General features: G+C 39.9%; 1 protein-coding gene across 1 annotated transcript; it reads right to left on the reverse strand.

The window, feature by feature from the left end:
* Window positions 1-10,873: 10,873 nt before the first annotated feature.
* LOC104218835 (tubulin beta-1 chain) lies at window positions 10,874-14,006 on the reverse strand. Its single transcript, XM_009769416.2, has 3 exons — window positions 13,498-14,006; window positions 12,320-12,589; window positions 10,874-11,816 (listed from the first exon to the last, which is right to left on the reverse strand). Exons 1-3 carry the CDS (start codon window positions 13,889-13,891, stop codon window positions 11,137-11,139), a joined length of 1,344 nt encoding a protein of 447 aa, XP_009767718.1. The 5' UTR covers window positions 13,892-14,006; the 3' UTR covers window positions 10,874-11,136.
* Between the last annotated feature and the right edge of the window lie 332 nt (window positions 14,007-14,338).

The following is a 14,338-nucleotide window of genomic DNA, read 5'->3' on the forward strand; positions in this document are numbered from 1 at the left end:
ATTTTAGGAGTTATTTTTAGGAACCCAAACAAGTTTGGGTCTCTTGTAGTAACCAAGAGGATTAATAAGAGCTCTTTTAGTCCATGCAGGTAATGTGCATTTTCTATGAGTGAAACCTGGTCCCTCTTTTGTGATCACAGTTTCAGCAACCACTTTATCTTTTGGTACTAATTGATTTTTGGCCTGGACACCTTCCTTGGAGTGCCCAGTGTTCCCACATTGGGTTAGAGGCCAGTTATCGGATGCAGTGGTGCTCTTACTGTATGGGTTGTAAGGATCCTTTTTCCTTGAAAACCCTGCTCCCTGCCCTTTTTCACTATTATTAGTGAACAAGGTAGTGGTAGTCTCTACGGACCAGGTCCACTTTAGAGACTTTTCAAGGTCATTCATTACTTTTTCTAGATTGGCTTGGAGGAGCTCGTTTTTCTCAATTTCAGTGCTCATCCTACATCTCAAGGCCTTCACCTCATATTCAAGCCTAACATATTCCTCACTATCTCTTTTCCTCTTTCAGGGTTTTCAGGTTTTAACTTAGTCAAGGGCTCTACTATGTGTTCCCTTTGGTCAACAGCTTCTGCCAAGAGATCACTCTTTTCTTTTCTAAGAGTTTCAATGGCATTCTTTTGATCATTAATTACAGCCACTAAGTCTTTCTGAGTATGTTCAGATTCTTCTAGTTCTAAGAACAAGGAATCTCAATCCTCCGCAAGACTACAAAATGCAGTAATTAAAACATCAGCTAAACACATGAGTTTTTTTGGAGAGTAGGATTTTAGATTTTTCTGAACATCCCTGAAGTTTACCTCTTCGTTGTCATTGTCTACATCATTGTCTGATTGCCCCATCAAAGCAAACGTTGAGTCATATCCAGTCTCCTCGCCTTCAACTGCAATCGTAGAACTATCTTCAGTATTAGATTTATCTTATTTTACTTGTGTAGTTCCATCATAAGCTATTTGCAAAGCCTCCCATATTTCCTTGGCAATGTCGCATGTAGAGATTCTATCGTACTCATTAGGTTCCAAACCATATACCAGAATTTTCTTGGCACAAGCATTCTTCTTCAATGCTTTCTTGTCTACTTCAGTGTATTCTCTGCTGGTCTTGATTGGAACAAATGGACCATCACAGATAATATCCCAAAGCTCGCAATCCTCAGCCATGATGAAATCATGCATTCTAGCTTTCCACCACCAATAGAATTTTCCATCAAACTTGGGTGGGTGGTATATGGATTGACCTTCTTCAAGATTTAGTGGAGTCGTCATGAGGATCCTTCCTAGGTATTAACCTGATAGGAGGAACCCACTTTGATACCAATTAATAGTTTGTATGGGCCCACCAAGTCTTAGAGTACCTGGTCCTCTACAAGTTTCTGCTGAGAGTACTTAGTAAAGCAGTAAGTAAATGAGGTAGAGGATTTTTACGTGGAAAAATCCTACACAAAGGGATCAAAAAACCACGACCTACACCTGTAGGCTTTTAACTTTACTAACTTGTAATCTTACCTATTACAAGCCACTTTACAATACTTCTGATTGCAAAGGATTTACTCAACTAACTGGTGGTACCTTTACCACAAGCCACTTTATGACTATCCTAGTTACAAAGGCTTTTTCTAACTTGTGGTACTATCACCCTAAGCCACTTTGCAATTCTACAATTACAAAGACTTTTCTTTATGACTAAATCTAGTCACAACCTAAACTCAGCGAGTTTGAGGATTTACAAGAGGACTCCTAATCAGTATGCTTCTAAGTAAGCGATTTAGGAGATATAGTAAGTACAATAATAAGGCTACAACTCAACTAGGACAACAACAATCAATCTTTTAAGAACTGGTCTGTAGTGGCGTTCAACCTTGTTCTTCAAGCTTGAGAGGATGATGAGTTTTCTGTTTTTGCAAAAGGTTGAATGAGAAACAGAAACCTTCCAGTGATGTCTTTGTATGAAGCTTCATCGGGTACATCTTGATCACATCACTTGAGATGATGTGAGTGTTTTGTTTGGTTAGAGAGTGAGTGGGCTGACAGTGTATTGCAATGCGGCAGAAACAGTGTCGTCAGTCACTTCAGTTCCAGCTGTGTTCACATGACTTAGTACTGCTACATAGGAACCACAGGAACACCAGGTCCTTGATTGGTTCCTAGCTCCTAAATCTGTAGCAGTTCATCCTTAGCTGGAATCTGTTTAAGTTTGCAGCAATTCAAGTAGGTCAGGTTCCCTATCTAGTTCTTATCAGTAAGTTTGTTAGATCATCAAAACACAAGGCAAGAGTATTTAAGATCTATCATTTATGAAAATATTTGAAGGCCTGTTTCATTATAGAATTCGGACGTCGCCGAACCATGTTAGTTTCGTCGTAGCCTCTAACTTGAGATTTGCAATTTGGGCTTGTTTCTCGATTATACTTCGAACTTGTTCGAAGTATCAGTCCTCGAGTGGGGTAGTCGTGGCCTATAAAACCGAGGATTGCTTTTTCAAGGTCTTATGGTCTCGAAGTTTAATAATTCAAACATGTAGGTTTTTGGATGGAATCCCTGAGTACGGGGTTGATAGCTCGAGGTTTAGTTGCGATCGGCACTTGAGCCGGCTTCCGCAATAGATCATAAGAAAAGTAGAAATTTCACTAAAGAAAAAATGCCTCTTTCCTAAAATCATACATGCGTACATGTTTTGCCATCGTGGCTCGAGTAATCTACAAGGACACGGTTCATTTTACCGTTTGTCCCTTTACAAAATTTTACCTATCGAGACTTGTTGATACAGAGTATTTTCCTTGAGAACATAACATCCAAGGGTGATGAGTATTTTCCTTGAGACATAACATCCGAGGGTGATTCACCCCAGTATTCTAGGTCGATTGTAAAGAAGCCTCAGATAGTGTTGAATTGTCCCCAGGTAGCACAAATAATTGTTGCCTCGTTAAAAACCTCGCCGAAAAAACCTATTTGGGACAAAAACCGATTTAACGGAAAAAGAGTGCAACACGTGCTTTAAAACCTGAGGTCCTTGTGTTGGAGAATTTCTCGATGTCTTCGATCGGACACCTGCAATAAGTTAGTATCAAATACAAATGAAAAAAGGAGGGAGTCATACCTTAGCAATAATGTCGTTAGAGGAGTGATATGTTCCAATTATTTGGCAATTTTCGTCGTTCATCGTGCCACGTTTGTAATATCCCTTCCCGATGACACCGAGGACCTGATATCATCCTTCCCAATTTGGGCCGAGTTTCCCCTCATTTGGGTCTCGAGTGTTGAGGGTGACTTTTCTCAGAACTAAGTCCTTGATTCGAAAATGGCAAAGATTGGTTCTTTGGTTATAATATCTTTCGATGCGTTGTTTTTGTGCTGCCATTCTGACGAGGGCAGCTTCTCATTTTTCATCTAGCAATTTGAGGCTTGTGTCCATAACCTCGTGATTCGATCCTTTTGTTGTGTATTGAAACCTGACGCTGGGTTCCCCAACCTCAACCGAGATCAGGGCTTCGGCGTCATATATTAAGGAGAATGGTGTTGCCCCCGTACTAGATTTTGACGTTGTTAGATACTCTTAAAGGACTTAGGGAAAAATTTCTCTCCATTTTCCCTTGGTGTCGTTCAATCTTTTCTTTAGATTCTGAATGATGGTCTTGTTTGTTAATTCGGCATGTCCGTTCCCACTAGGATGATACGGTGTCGATAATATCCTCTTTATTTTGTGATGCTCGAGGAGCTTTGTTATTTTGATGCTGATAAATTGTTTTCCATTGTCGTATACTATCTCGGCAAGTATCCCGAATCGATATGATATAATCCCAGATGAAGTTTATAACTTCTTTTTCTCTGACTTTTTCGAAAGCTTGTGCTTCAACCCACTTAGAGAAATAGTCAGTCATAAATAAAATAAATTTAGCTTTACCTGGGGCCGATAGCAGAGGGCCTACGATATGCATTCCTCATTTCATGAACAGACATGGGGATAGGACTAAATGAAGTTGCTCCCCGGGCTGGTGGATCATTGGTGCATGTCTTTGGCATTTGTCGCATTTTTGAACGAACTCCTTAGTATCTTTTTCCATATTGTCCCAATAGCACTCTGCTCTGATCACTTTGTGAACCAGTGATTAAGCACCGGAATGATTTTCGCAAGTACCCTCATGAATTTCTCGTAGGACATAGTCGGTGTCTCTTAGACCCAAACATATTGCCAGCGGCCCATAGAACATTCTTCTATACAATGTTCCATCTTCGGCTAATGTGAATCGTGCAGCTTTCGTTCACAGAGTCCTCAATTCCTTAGGGTCCAATGGAAGCTTACCATTCTTTAGATAATCGATATATTTGTTTCTCCAATCCCAAGTTAGGCTTGTGGAGTTTATTTCAGCATGGCCTTCTTCGACTACCGACTTTGAAAGTTGTACGGCAATCCCGGAGCTAATTTCGTCGTCTTCCATTGATGACCCCAAATTTGCAAGGGCGTCGGCCTCACTATTCTGCTCTCGAGGTACATGTTGTAGGGTCCATTCTTTAAACCGGTGTAGGGTTACTTGCAGTTTGTCAAAGTATCTCTGCATTCAATCTTCTTGAACCTCGAAGGTCTTGTTGACTTGGTTAACTGTCGAGTAGGGAATCACACTTGGCCTCGATGACCTCTGCTCCCAAACTTTTAGCCAGCCCAAGACCTGCAATCATGGCCTCATACTCGGACTCATTGTTATTAGTCAACTTAGGGGTTTTGATAGATTGTCTAATTGTATTGCCTGTGGGTGGTCTCAAAATAATGCATAAACCGGACCCCTTCACATTTGAATCTCCATTTGTGAAAAGGGTTTACACCCCCGAAGGCGTACCCATTTTCAACAGAAGTTCCTTTTCGACCTCGGGTATGAGGGATGGAGTGAAGTCGGCCACGAAGTCTGCTAAGATTTGAGATTTGATGGCCATTCGGGGTTGATACTCGATATCATACCCACTGATTTCGATGGCCCATTTGGACAGTCGGCTCGAGAGTTCGGGCTTGTGCAAGATGTTGTGGAGGAGGTAAGAGGTTACAACACAAATTAGGTGACATTGAAAATATGGTTTCAATTTCCTAGAGGCGCTTATTAGAGCAAGTGCTAATTTTTCTAAGTATGGGTACCGGGTCTCAGCTTCTCCTAGAGTTCGGCTAACATAGTAAACAGGTAATTTCGTACCTTGATCTTCTCGAACTAGGCCGCAACTTCTGAGACTGCCAAATATAAGTAGAGTTACTCGTCCGCTTTCGGAGTGTGAAGCAATGGTGGGCTCAAAAGATACCATTTTAATTCTTCCAATGCTTGTTGGCATTCCGGGGTCCAAGTGAAATTGTTCTTCTTTTTTAGCAGTGAGAAGAACCTGTGACTTCGATCCGAAAACCTCGAGATGAACCGGCCTAAAGTGGCTATCCGCCCTGTTAATCTTTGTATGGCCTTAACGCTATCTACGACTGTGATGTCTTCGATTGCCTTGATTTTATCGGGGTTGATCTTGATTCCCCGATTTGACACCATAAAGCCGAGGAACTTGCCCGAACCGACCCCGAATGCACATTTCTCGGGGTTGAGCTTCATGTTGTATTATCTCAATATGTCGAAGGTTTCCTGCAAATGTGTCAAATGGTCCTCTGCACGCAGGGACTTAACTAGCATGTCATCAATATAAACCTCCATCGCTTTACCTATTTGTTCTTCGAACATTCGGTTTACTAAGCATTGGTAAGTAGCACCAGCATTTTTTAATCCAAACGGCAGTACATTATAGCAATAAGTATCATATTTAGTAATAAACGAAGTCTTTTCCTGATCCTCCGGGCTCATTTGTATTTGGTTGTACCCGGAGTAGGCATCGAGAAAGCTGAGGATCTTGTGGCCGGTCGTGGAATCGATCATGCGATCGATATCAAAAAAGGAAAGGAGCCTTTAGGGCATGCTTTGTTTAACTCTTTGTAGTCTACACACATTCTAAGTTTATTCCCTTTTTTGGGGACTACGACTAAATTTGCTAACAGTTCGGGATATTTTACTTCCCAGATGGATCCTATTTTGAGAAGTTTGGTTACCTCATCCTTAATGAATGCATGCTTTACCTCGGATTGCGGCCTTCTCTTTTGCTTTATCGGCCTGAACTTTGGGTCCAAGCTCAATCGATGAGTGGTAATCTCCGGTGGGATCCCTGTCATGTCAAGGTGGGACCAAGAAAAACAATCCATATTTTTTAATAAGGAATTTAGTGATTTTTTCCTTGAGCTCGGGAGTTAACCCCGTGCCCAGGTATACCTTTCGATCAGGCAGATGCTCGATCTGTATGACTTGATCCATCTCTTCATTTGTTGACTTCGTGGCATCGGAATCATCAGGGTTTACGAAGGTTCGAGGAATCATATAATCATCATCCTCGATAATTTCCTGCTGCTCCGATCTGGTCGAGGCCAGCGACTGTGGTTGCTATTTGACTTCCTTCTTTTCCTTTAATTCTGGTCCTTTTGTTGATGTTAGTGCCGATACTGGTATTACCTCATCAATTGCAAACATCTATTTGGATGCTGGTTGTTCGCCGTACCGTTTTGATTCCTTCCGGTATTGGGAATTTTAAGACTTGATGAAGCGTTGAAGGTATTGCCCTAATATAGTGAATCCAAGGTCTTCCAAGCAGCGGTTGTATCTTATATCACCTTCGATTACATGGAACTTCATTTCCTGGATAGTTCCGGCCATGTTTACGGGCAAAATGATTTCTCCTTTGGTGGTTTCACTTGCCATGTTGAAGCGGTTGGGTATTCGAGTTGCGGGCACAATCTGATCCTGAAGGCCGAGTTTCTCTACGACCCTTCACCGAATAATATTTGCCGAGCTACCTGGGTCAACCAACTCACATTTAACTTGAATTTTGTTCATAAGGATATATATTACCAGTGCATCGTTATGAGGTTGTTTGATCTCTTCTGCATCATCATCGTTGAAAGATAAGGTATCTTCTGGTAAGTAGTCTCGAGTATGTTTTTCCCTTGTGATTAACTTTAGTGCATTTAAATATTGGGCCCTGAGGAATATCGACCCCACCAACGATTATATGAATCACGTGATGTGGTTCCTCCTGCTCGTTTTTCCTATTTGCATCTCTATCTCGAAAATGACTTTTTGCTCGGTCACTCAAGAACTCTCGAAGATGACCTTCGTTGAATAAACGAGCTACCTCCTCCCTTAATTGCCTGCAGTCTTCGATTTTGTGACCATGGGTTCCATGGTATTTGCATATTTGATTAGGTTTTCTTTGGGACGGGTCGGACTATAGGGGTCTAGGCCATCTACTATCTTTGATCCATCCAATGGATGATACAATACCCTATGCATCGACGCTGAAATTGTATTGTGATAACTGTGGAGCTTCGTTGGGCTCGACATTTTATCGAATCCACTCTTGCTCATGAGCCCTCGAGAATTTTATCCTCGATCATTGCTTCATTCATTCTGAACGGGATTACGTCCGAGTCCACTATTTCTACAATCTGCGTTGTATGGTTAGTATCGACTCTGTTTGATCGGGGCTCTCCGTCGATGTCTCTTTGAATTCTACCTTCAAATATATTTGGGTAAACGGAACCGGAAGAGACTCCTAACTGATCACCCTTGACTCTAATCTTCGATTGGTACCGAATATGCACATCGGCCCAAGTCACAGCTAGATATTCAATCAAATTCTATTTAAGTTATCATGATAGTATCGAACTTCGCTCGTTCAAACCTTGAGTGAAGGCTTGAACAGCCCAATCATCGGTGACCAGGGGTAGGTCCATGCGTTCCATATGGAACCAAGATACGAATTCTCTTAGGATTTGTTGTCCTTTTGTCTCACTTTGAAGAGGCCTGATTTCCTAGTCGCGACCTTTATTGATCCAGCGTGTGCCTTTACGAACGAATCAGCAAGCATGGCGAAGGAATCAATGGAATTGGGCGACAAATTGTGGTACCATATCATTGCCCCCATCGATATATTTTCTCCAAATTTTTTCAACAAAACAGATTCAATTTCATCAACTTCTAAGTCATTTCCTTTTATTGCGCATGTATAAGAAGTGACATGCTCATTAGGATCAATGGTGCCATTGTACTTAGAAATTTCTAGCATGCGGAATTTCTTCGAAATGGGCTTCGGAGTCGCACTCGGTAGGAAAAGCTTCTGCACGAACTTCTTCGAATCCAAACCCTTTAAAATCGGGGGTGCCCCCGGTATTTGATCAACCCGTGAGTTATATGTTTTTGCCTTTTTATCGTTAGCCTCAATTTTCTTTTCTCCTGATTCAATCAGTTTAGTTGCTCCTCGAGCATTTTCATAATGGCGGGGTCAGCTCCCGATCCATTATCGTTTGATTTTTCCGGTATAGGCTCGACCCTGTGAATAACTTCATGTGATGCATCGAGTTTGATTATGCTTGGTGCTCGATTTTGAGTTTTGAGATGCGTTATCGCGGCTTGCTGAGTCTGCAACATTTCAAATATCATTCGAAAGCTAATCCCGCATTCTTCACCACTTTGTGCGTTCTGATCGGCTGCGCGGGTGTCTCAGCAGACGCTATTTTCAGGATCGGCGCCTAAATTTCCATGAATTGCAACAAAAGAATTGACATGGACTGGATCTACGGCCTATGGTCCATCGGGATTGATTGGAGGTACTCCGTCTTCGGGGGCGACTATGTGCTCGTTCTTGCCATGAAGACCAAGGTCGGTGTCTGTTTGAGTGGGCACTGCTTGAGAGTTTTACATGTGTATTCCTGAAATCAAAGACACTTACGAGAACAAGTGTAAAAGCAGTGTGTGTTGTGAGGATTAATACTAGGCAATCACTATTATCCTTAGCCCCACAGTGAGCTCCAAACAATTTACCTTAAAAATTGGATAACAATTAAACTTATTATATAGTTTTAAGGATACCTGATTTCACCTAATACTAATGGATAAATATAAAGATGAACAATGGGAATTGACAATAAATTAAAGCTAACCGGCTTTGCAACGTAATTAAGCTCTCGAGCTCGTATGCCCTCGAATAGATTAATGCCAGAATGGTAGAGGATATAACAAGCTGATGAACAAGAATGTAAGCTAGGAAATGTTATATTGCTTTGATATTCGTGAATGTAAGGTGTCTACAAATGGTGGGGACTCCTCTTTGTATAGTAAAGGAATCCTAATTATGGTATAACTCCAATTACATAAGTAAATCCATGATTAGTCTAAACAACCGCCCTTAATTTGATCTGTTCCGGAATTTCTACTGAGATCTTCGACCGGTTACAGATATCTCGCATTTCCGTTATTGTGCTTCGTTCGAAGTCGGTCATATATGGTTTCAATCGTTGTTGGCCTCGATCTCGACGAGTACCTCGATTCTCAAGCTTGATACTTTATCTTCGTGCTCTGACCTGATCTCGATTAAATGGCAAAATCGGGCAACCCTATTCTAACCGTATACCCTTTTAACGCAATTGTGCTGGTATGCTGTCCAATGACACAACCTATCGAGACTCAGTTTCGAAGAATAATTGGTTCTGTTGTTTGTCACTAATTCTACGTTATCTCCTTAAGCAGCAATTCCATGATATTTGATACAAAGTTTCCTTAGCAAACTCGAATGGAGATGACTAGCCAACAATAAATGTATTCAAGTAACCAGCTCTAATGGAATGACTAGCCAACACAGATATGTATTTGCGTTAACTAAGTAGTAGATTTAATAAATTAGGGATGGCAGATGGCAGTGGGGCAGGGCGGGGCGGGACGAGGCGGGTTTGGCAAAACCTACAAAAATTTCAACTGGCCGCGTATAGTTATTTTTCTATTTTCAACCCGCCCCACCCCGCCCTGCTTAAATTTTTTTTTCTTTTTTCTTTTATTTTTTTCTCTAAAACAAATTAGTTTGATATTTTATAATTTTTAAAATTGAAGAGATTAATATTATTCAAGCAATTATATTTTTTTTTTTTTTGTCATAGTGTTAAGTTACATGCTCTGCCAAATGATCTCATTAGTAGTAACATAATTTTCCAAATGTATAAAGCTAATCATGCACTGTCCATGAAATAAGAAAGACAAGATTTTATCACCCAATCAGTCAGTTGGTATATGAATAATACATTGTTTTTCAATTTGCGTTCTTCCTTAATTATGAATGTTTAATTACTATCAGCAAAATAAAGCTGAAACAAAACAAATCTTAGAAGCTTTATAAATCATCCTTTTTAACAGTTCATAATATATTTCACTGTCACGATTCCCGATATGAACATACCAATATAGTACTAACAATTATCATTTTTAAATATCAAAAGATTAATGAAAGCACAATAATTACAAAAACAGAATGCTTTCCTCGGAAAGAAACCGACAATTAAATTGCTAGTCAATAAGAATGTATACTTGTAGTTAAAATGATCACTTTGTTTTAGAAAAGTTCATAATTCAAAAGCCGACCCGCCTTTAACCTGCATTAAACCCTCAACCCGCCCTACTTTAATTTTTTTTAAAATTATTTTATCCCGTCCCGCATCAAACGAAACCTACGCCGCTTCGCACCCATCCCACCCCATTGCCATCCTTAAGTAGAAGAATGGGTTACACCGACACAGCATTATACAGTTCAGCTTTTCTAAGCGAATGTAGGTACAGTAGGCAGTAACAACCTTCTAGCTAATACAACCAGCTTTTCTAAGCAAGTATATACTACTACATGACTATGGTTAGCCCAACAATTAGTGGAGCAACAATAAAACAATGGGCTTGTCAAATGACAAATTCCAACAGAACTCAATGTAGCCTGCGGGATTGCATTTTAGCACTTGTAATTTGATTAACAAGATAATGGACACTAATCAGTCAAAATTAAAGCACAAAACATATATTGCTTAAGAAATAAGCCATCTTCCCCTTCCAAGATATTTCAAATCAAGGACCTAAACATGTTATCCATAAGATTTCAATATACTAATAGGTATGTATAGAAGTATCAACTACAACGCAAAGGAATCAGTAAATGTGCCACCACGGTAGCACAGCACTCCAATATCCCAAACAAAAATAGAAAACTTGACAGCCACTACTACATAATTGCACTGGATATACTTCACAACTTGAGTTCCTTAAGCTTCTTGATGCTCTTCCTCCTCATCTTCATAGTCATAACCTTCCTCCTCAGCTGTTGCGTCTTGATATTGCTGGTACTCAGAAACTAAATCATTCATGTTGCTTTCAGCCTCAGTAAACTCCATTTCATCCATCCCTTCTCCGGTGTACCAATGCAAGAAAGCCTTTCTGCGGAACATAGCTGTGAATTGCTCACTAACCCTGCGGAACATCTCTTGAATTGAGGTGGAATTACCAATGAAAGTTGAGGCCATCTTCAGACCAGTTGGAGGGATGTCACATACTGTTGACTTTACGTTGTTAGGGATCCACTCCACAAAATAGGAAGAGTTCTTGTTCTGCACATTTATCATCTGTTCATCAACTTCCTTGGTGCTCATTTTTCCACGAAACATAGCTGAAGCAGTCAAATATCGACCATGACGAGGATCAGCAGCGCACATCATATTTTTTGCATCCCACATCTGCTGTGTTAGCTCTGGAACAGTCAAGGCTCGATATTGCTGCGACCCACGAGATGTGAGTGGAGCAAATCCAACCATGAAGAAATGCAACCGGGGGAATGGGATGAGGTTAACAGCAAGCTTGCGGAGATCAGAGTTGAGTTGACCAGGGAAGCGGAGACAGCAAGTTACACCACTCATGGTGGCAGAAATCAAATGGTTTAGGTCTCCAACTGAGGCAAATTCATCCATCAGTAAATAAATCAACAAAATCCACTGTATGAAGTATATTAATAAAAATGGTACATTCACTAGAATTCATGCACCAAATTAGGGGGGCTGAGTACGATTTTAAAATGGAAGAAAGGAAAACGATGGCAAGCACTAATATGTAGTGATCATACAACCAGAATCATACACAATCAAAAACTTTTGCACATAATATTGACTGAAAGGATAGCAAAGATTCTAAATACAATTAGATAACCAACTGAAAATGATACTTCAAATCAACTTTCCGATAAATGAGAAGTTTAGAAACATATAATATGTTCAGCACATACATAAATGAATGGCACCCGATCCTTCCCCAGCTCATCTCAAATTTAGTGGGGTATTTTAAGTCAAAATAGATGATAAAACTAACCCAAGGTGCATGAAATATATGAAAATATAGCACACAAGAATCAGGTTGCATTAGAAAAAGAACAGGTAACTTTAAAAAGGGAAAACTTACAGCTCGGTGTAGTAAGTTTGAGAGTGCGGAAGCAAATGTCATAAAGAGCTTCATTATCCAACACCATACACTCATCAGCATTCTCAACAAGCTGGTGAACAGAGAGAGTAGCATTATAGGGCTCAACAACTGTGTCTGAAACCTTGGGGGAAGGGAAAACAGAGAAGGTAAGCATCATTCTATCTGGGTACTCCTCCCTGATCTTTGAAATAAGGAGAGTTCCCATTCCTGATCCAGTTCCACCTCCCAAAGAGTGACAAACCTGGAAACCTGAAATCAAAAACAAAGTCCAAATTCATTTGTTTAACATATCAGATTACTTATTAGTGGACAAGGTATTGTACTTCGAGCACAAAATGCATTCACAAGATGTAAGCTAAAGGTAGCCAGCCCAATCTTTTATTCATTTTAAAGGTCTAAAAACCCAATCTATTTTAGATCAAAGACTCATGCAAGCAGGGTCTGAATTTATAAAATCCGAAGCGCATTACATAGTAATAGACCTGCTTCATTTGACTTAGTTATGGACCAAAAATAAGGCATTAACTAAGCAAAGAGGTTTCAAGCAATTGAGGCAACCATCACATAGCCATTAGGAGAATAGTTGAGTTGCTCAAAACAGGCTAAATAAAATAACTAATAAAATAAGAACAAATATGGCCTAAATTACAGTGTTAAGTAGCATATCACTCAATTATTCTCCATAACTAGCAAATTAGCCAAAATAGACACATATTTTCTTACCACAATGAAAGACGTTTTTCAGTTAAATTGAAATACAAACACACCGAACCTTCATATGCGCTAATATATGAGAAACCTAAGTTAAACCAAAGCGCTCATTCAAACAGGTACCGTATCTCTTATATTCAAATACATTCCAAAGGATGCACAATAAACAATCTATTTTACATTCTGAAAAATAAATTCTACAAAATTCCTATCCGATCAATTAAAGATAAATATACAATCATAAAAAATAAAATAAAAAACACAACCAGAATTACAGTGTTAAGTAACATATCACTTGATCATTTGCCGTAATAACAAGCAGTTTCTCCACAAAATAATACTACAAAATTCCTACCCGATCAATTAAAGAGATTAATTTAGTAATATCGAAATTTAAACGTTTAATAGACAACTAAATAGTGAAATTAAGGAGATATATGAAGTACCTTGTAAACAGTCACAGTTTTCAGCCTCCTTCCTCACAACATCGAGAACCGAATCAATAAGCTCGGCTCCCTCAGTGTAGTGACCCTTGGCCCAGTTATTACCAGCACCAGACTGTCCAAAGACAAAGTTATCGGGCCGGAAAATCTGACCATAAGGCCCAGATCTGACACTATCCATAGTTCCAGGCTCCAAATCCATGAGGACGGCGCGTGGAACAAACCTTCCACAACTCGCTTCGTTATAGTAAACGTTCAACCGCTCCAGTTGAAGATCATTGTCTCCTGCATACCTTCCGGTGGAATCAATGCCGTGTTCGGCACAGATAACTTCCCAAAACTTGGCTCCGATTTGGTTCCCGCACTGACCTCCTTGAATGTGCAAAATCTCACGCATTTTTGCTGCTGAAATTTGAATTTGATTTTGGATTTTTATGTGCTTTTGTTGTGTAGGAGAGAGGACCAGTGAGGGTTTTAGTGGTGTAGAGAGAATAATTTGGATTTGGGAAATGCAGCAGAGAAGAGGGAGAGTTTATATATTGGAAAGCCGCGAGTAAACGGGAGCTTTTTCGCCGTTAACTGTAACGGTGGTGGAAACGTTTCGTTTTAGTGGGAATTTTTGAATTTTGAAATGTAACGAAAATTTTGGGGTGGGTTGGGATGTCGTAATCACCGTACGTGTATAGTTAGTTGTACATAGCAGTAATATGAATGTGAAAGGTGGCACGTAATTGAGAGGAGACATGTCTCATGATGCTTCTTTTTTTCCATATTCTGCAGATATTTTGCTATTTTTTGGAACTATACATTTTTATTTACCATGATTCTTTCATAAATGTTTTGA

The sequence above is a fragment of the Nicotiana sylvestris genome, chromosome 5, assembly GCF_000393655.2.
Source record: "Nicotiana sylvestris chromosome 5, ASM39365v2, whole genome shotgun sequence".
In the NCBI taxonomy this organism is placed as follows: domain Eukaryota; kingdom Viridiplantae; phylum Streptophyta; class Magnoliopsida; order Solanales; family Solanaceae; genus Nicotiana; species Nicotiana sylvestris.

Coding starts and splice junctions, on each gene's coding strand:
- LOC104218835 (XM_009769416.2), bottom strand. CDS start 13,891: ATGCGTGAGATTTTGCACATTCAAGGAGGTCAGTGCGGGAACCAAATC. Junction 12,590..13,497: donor AAACTGTGACTGTTTACAAG/GTACTTCATATA, acceptor TTTTGATTTCAG/GTTTCCAGGTTTGTCACTCT. Junction 11,817..12,319: donor CAAACTTACTACACCGAGCT/GTAAGTTTTCCC, acceptor AATTTGCCTCAG/TTGGAGACCTAAACCATTTG.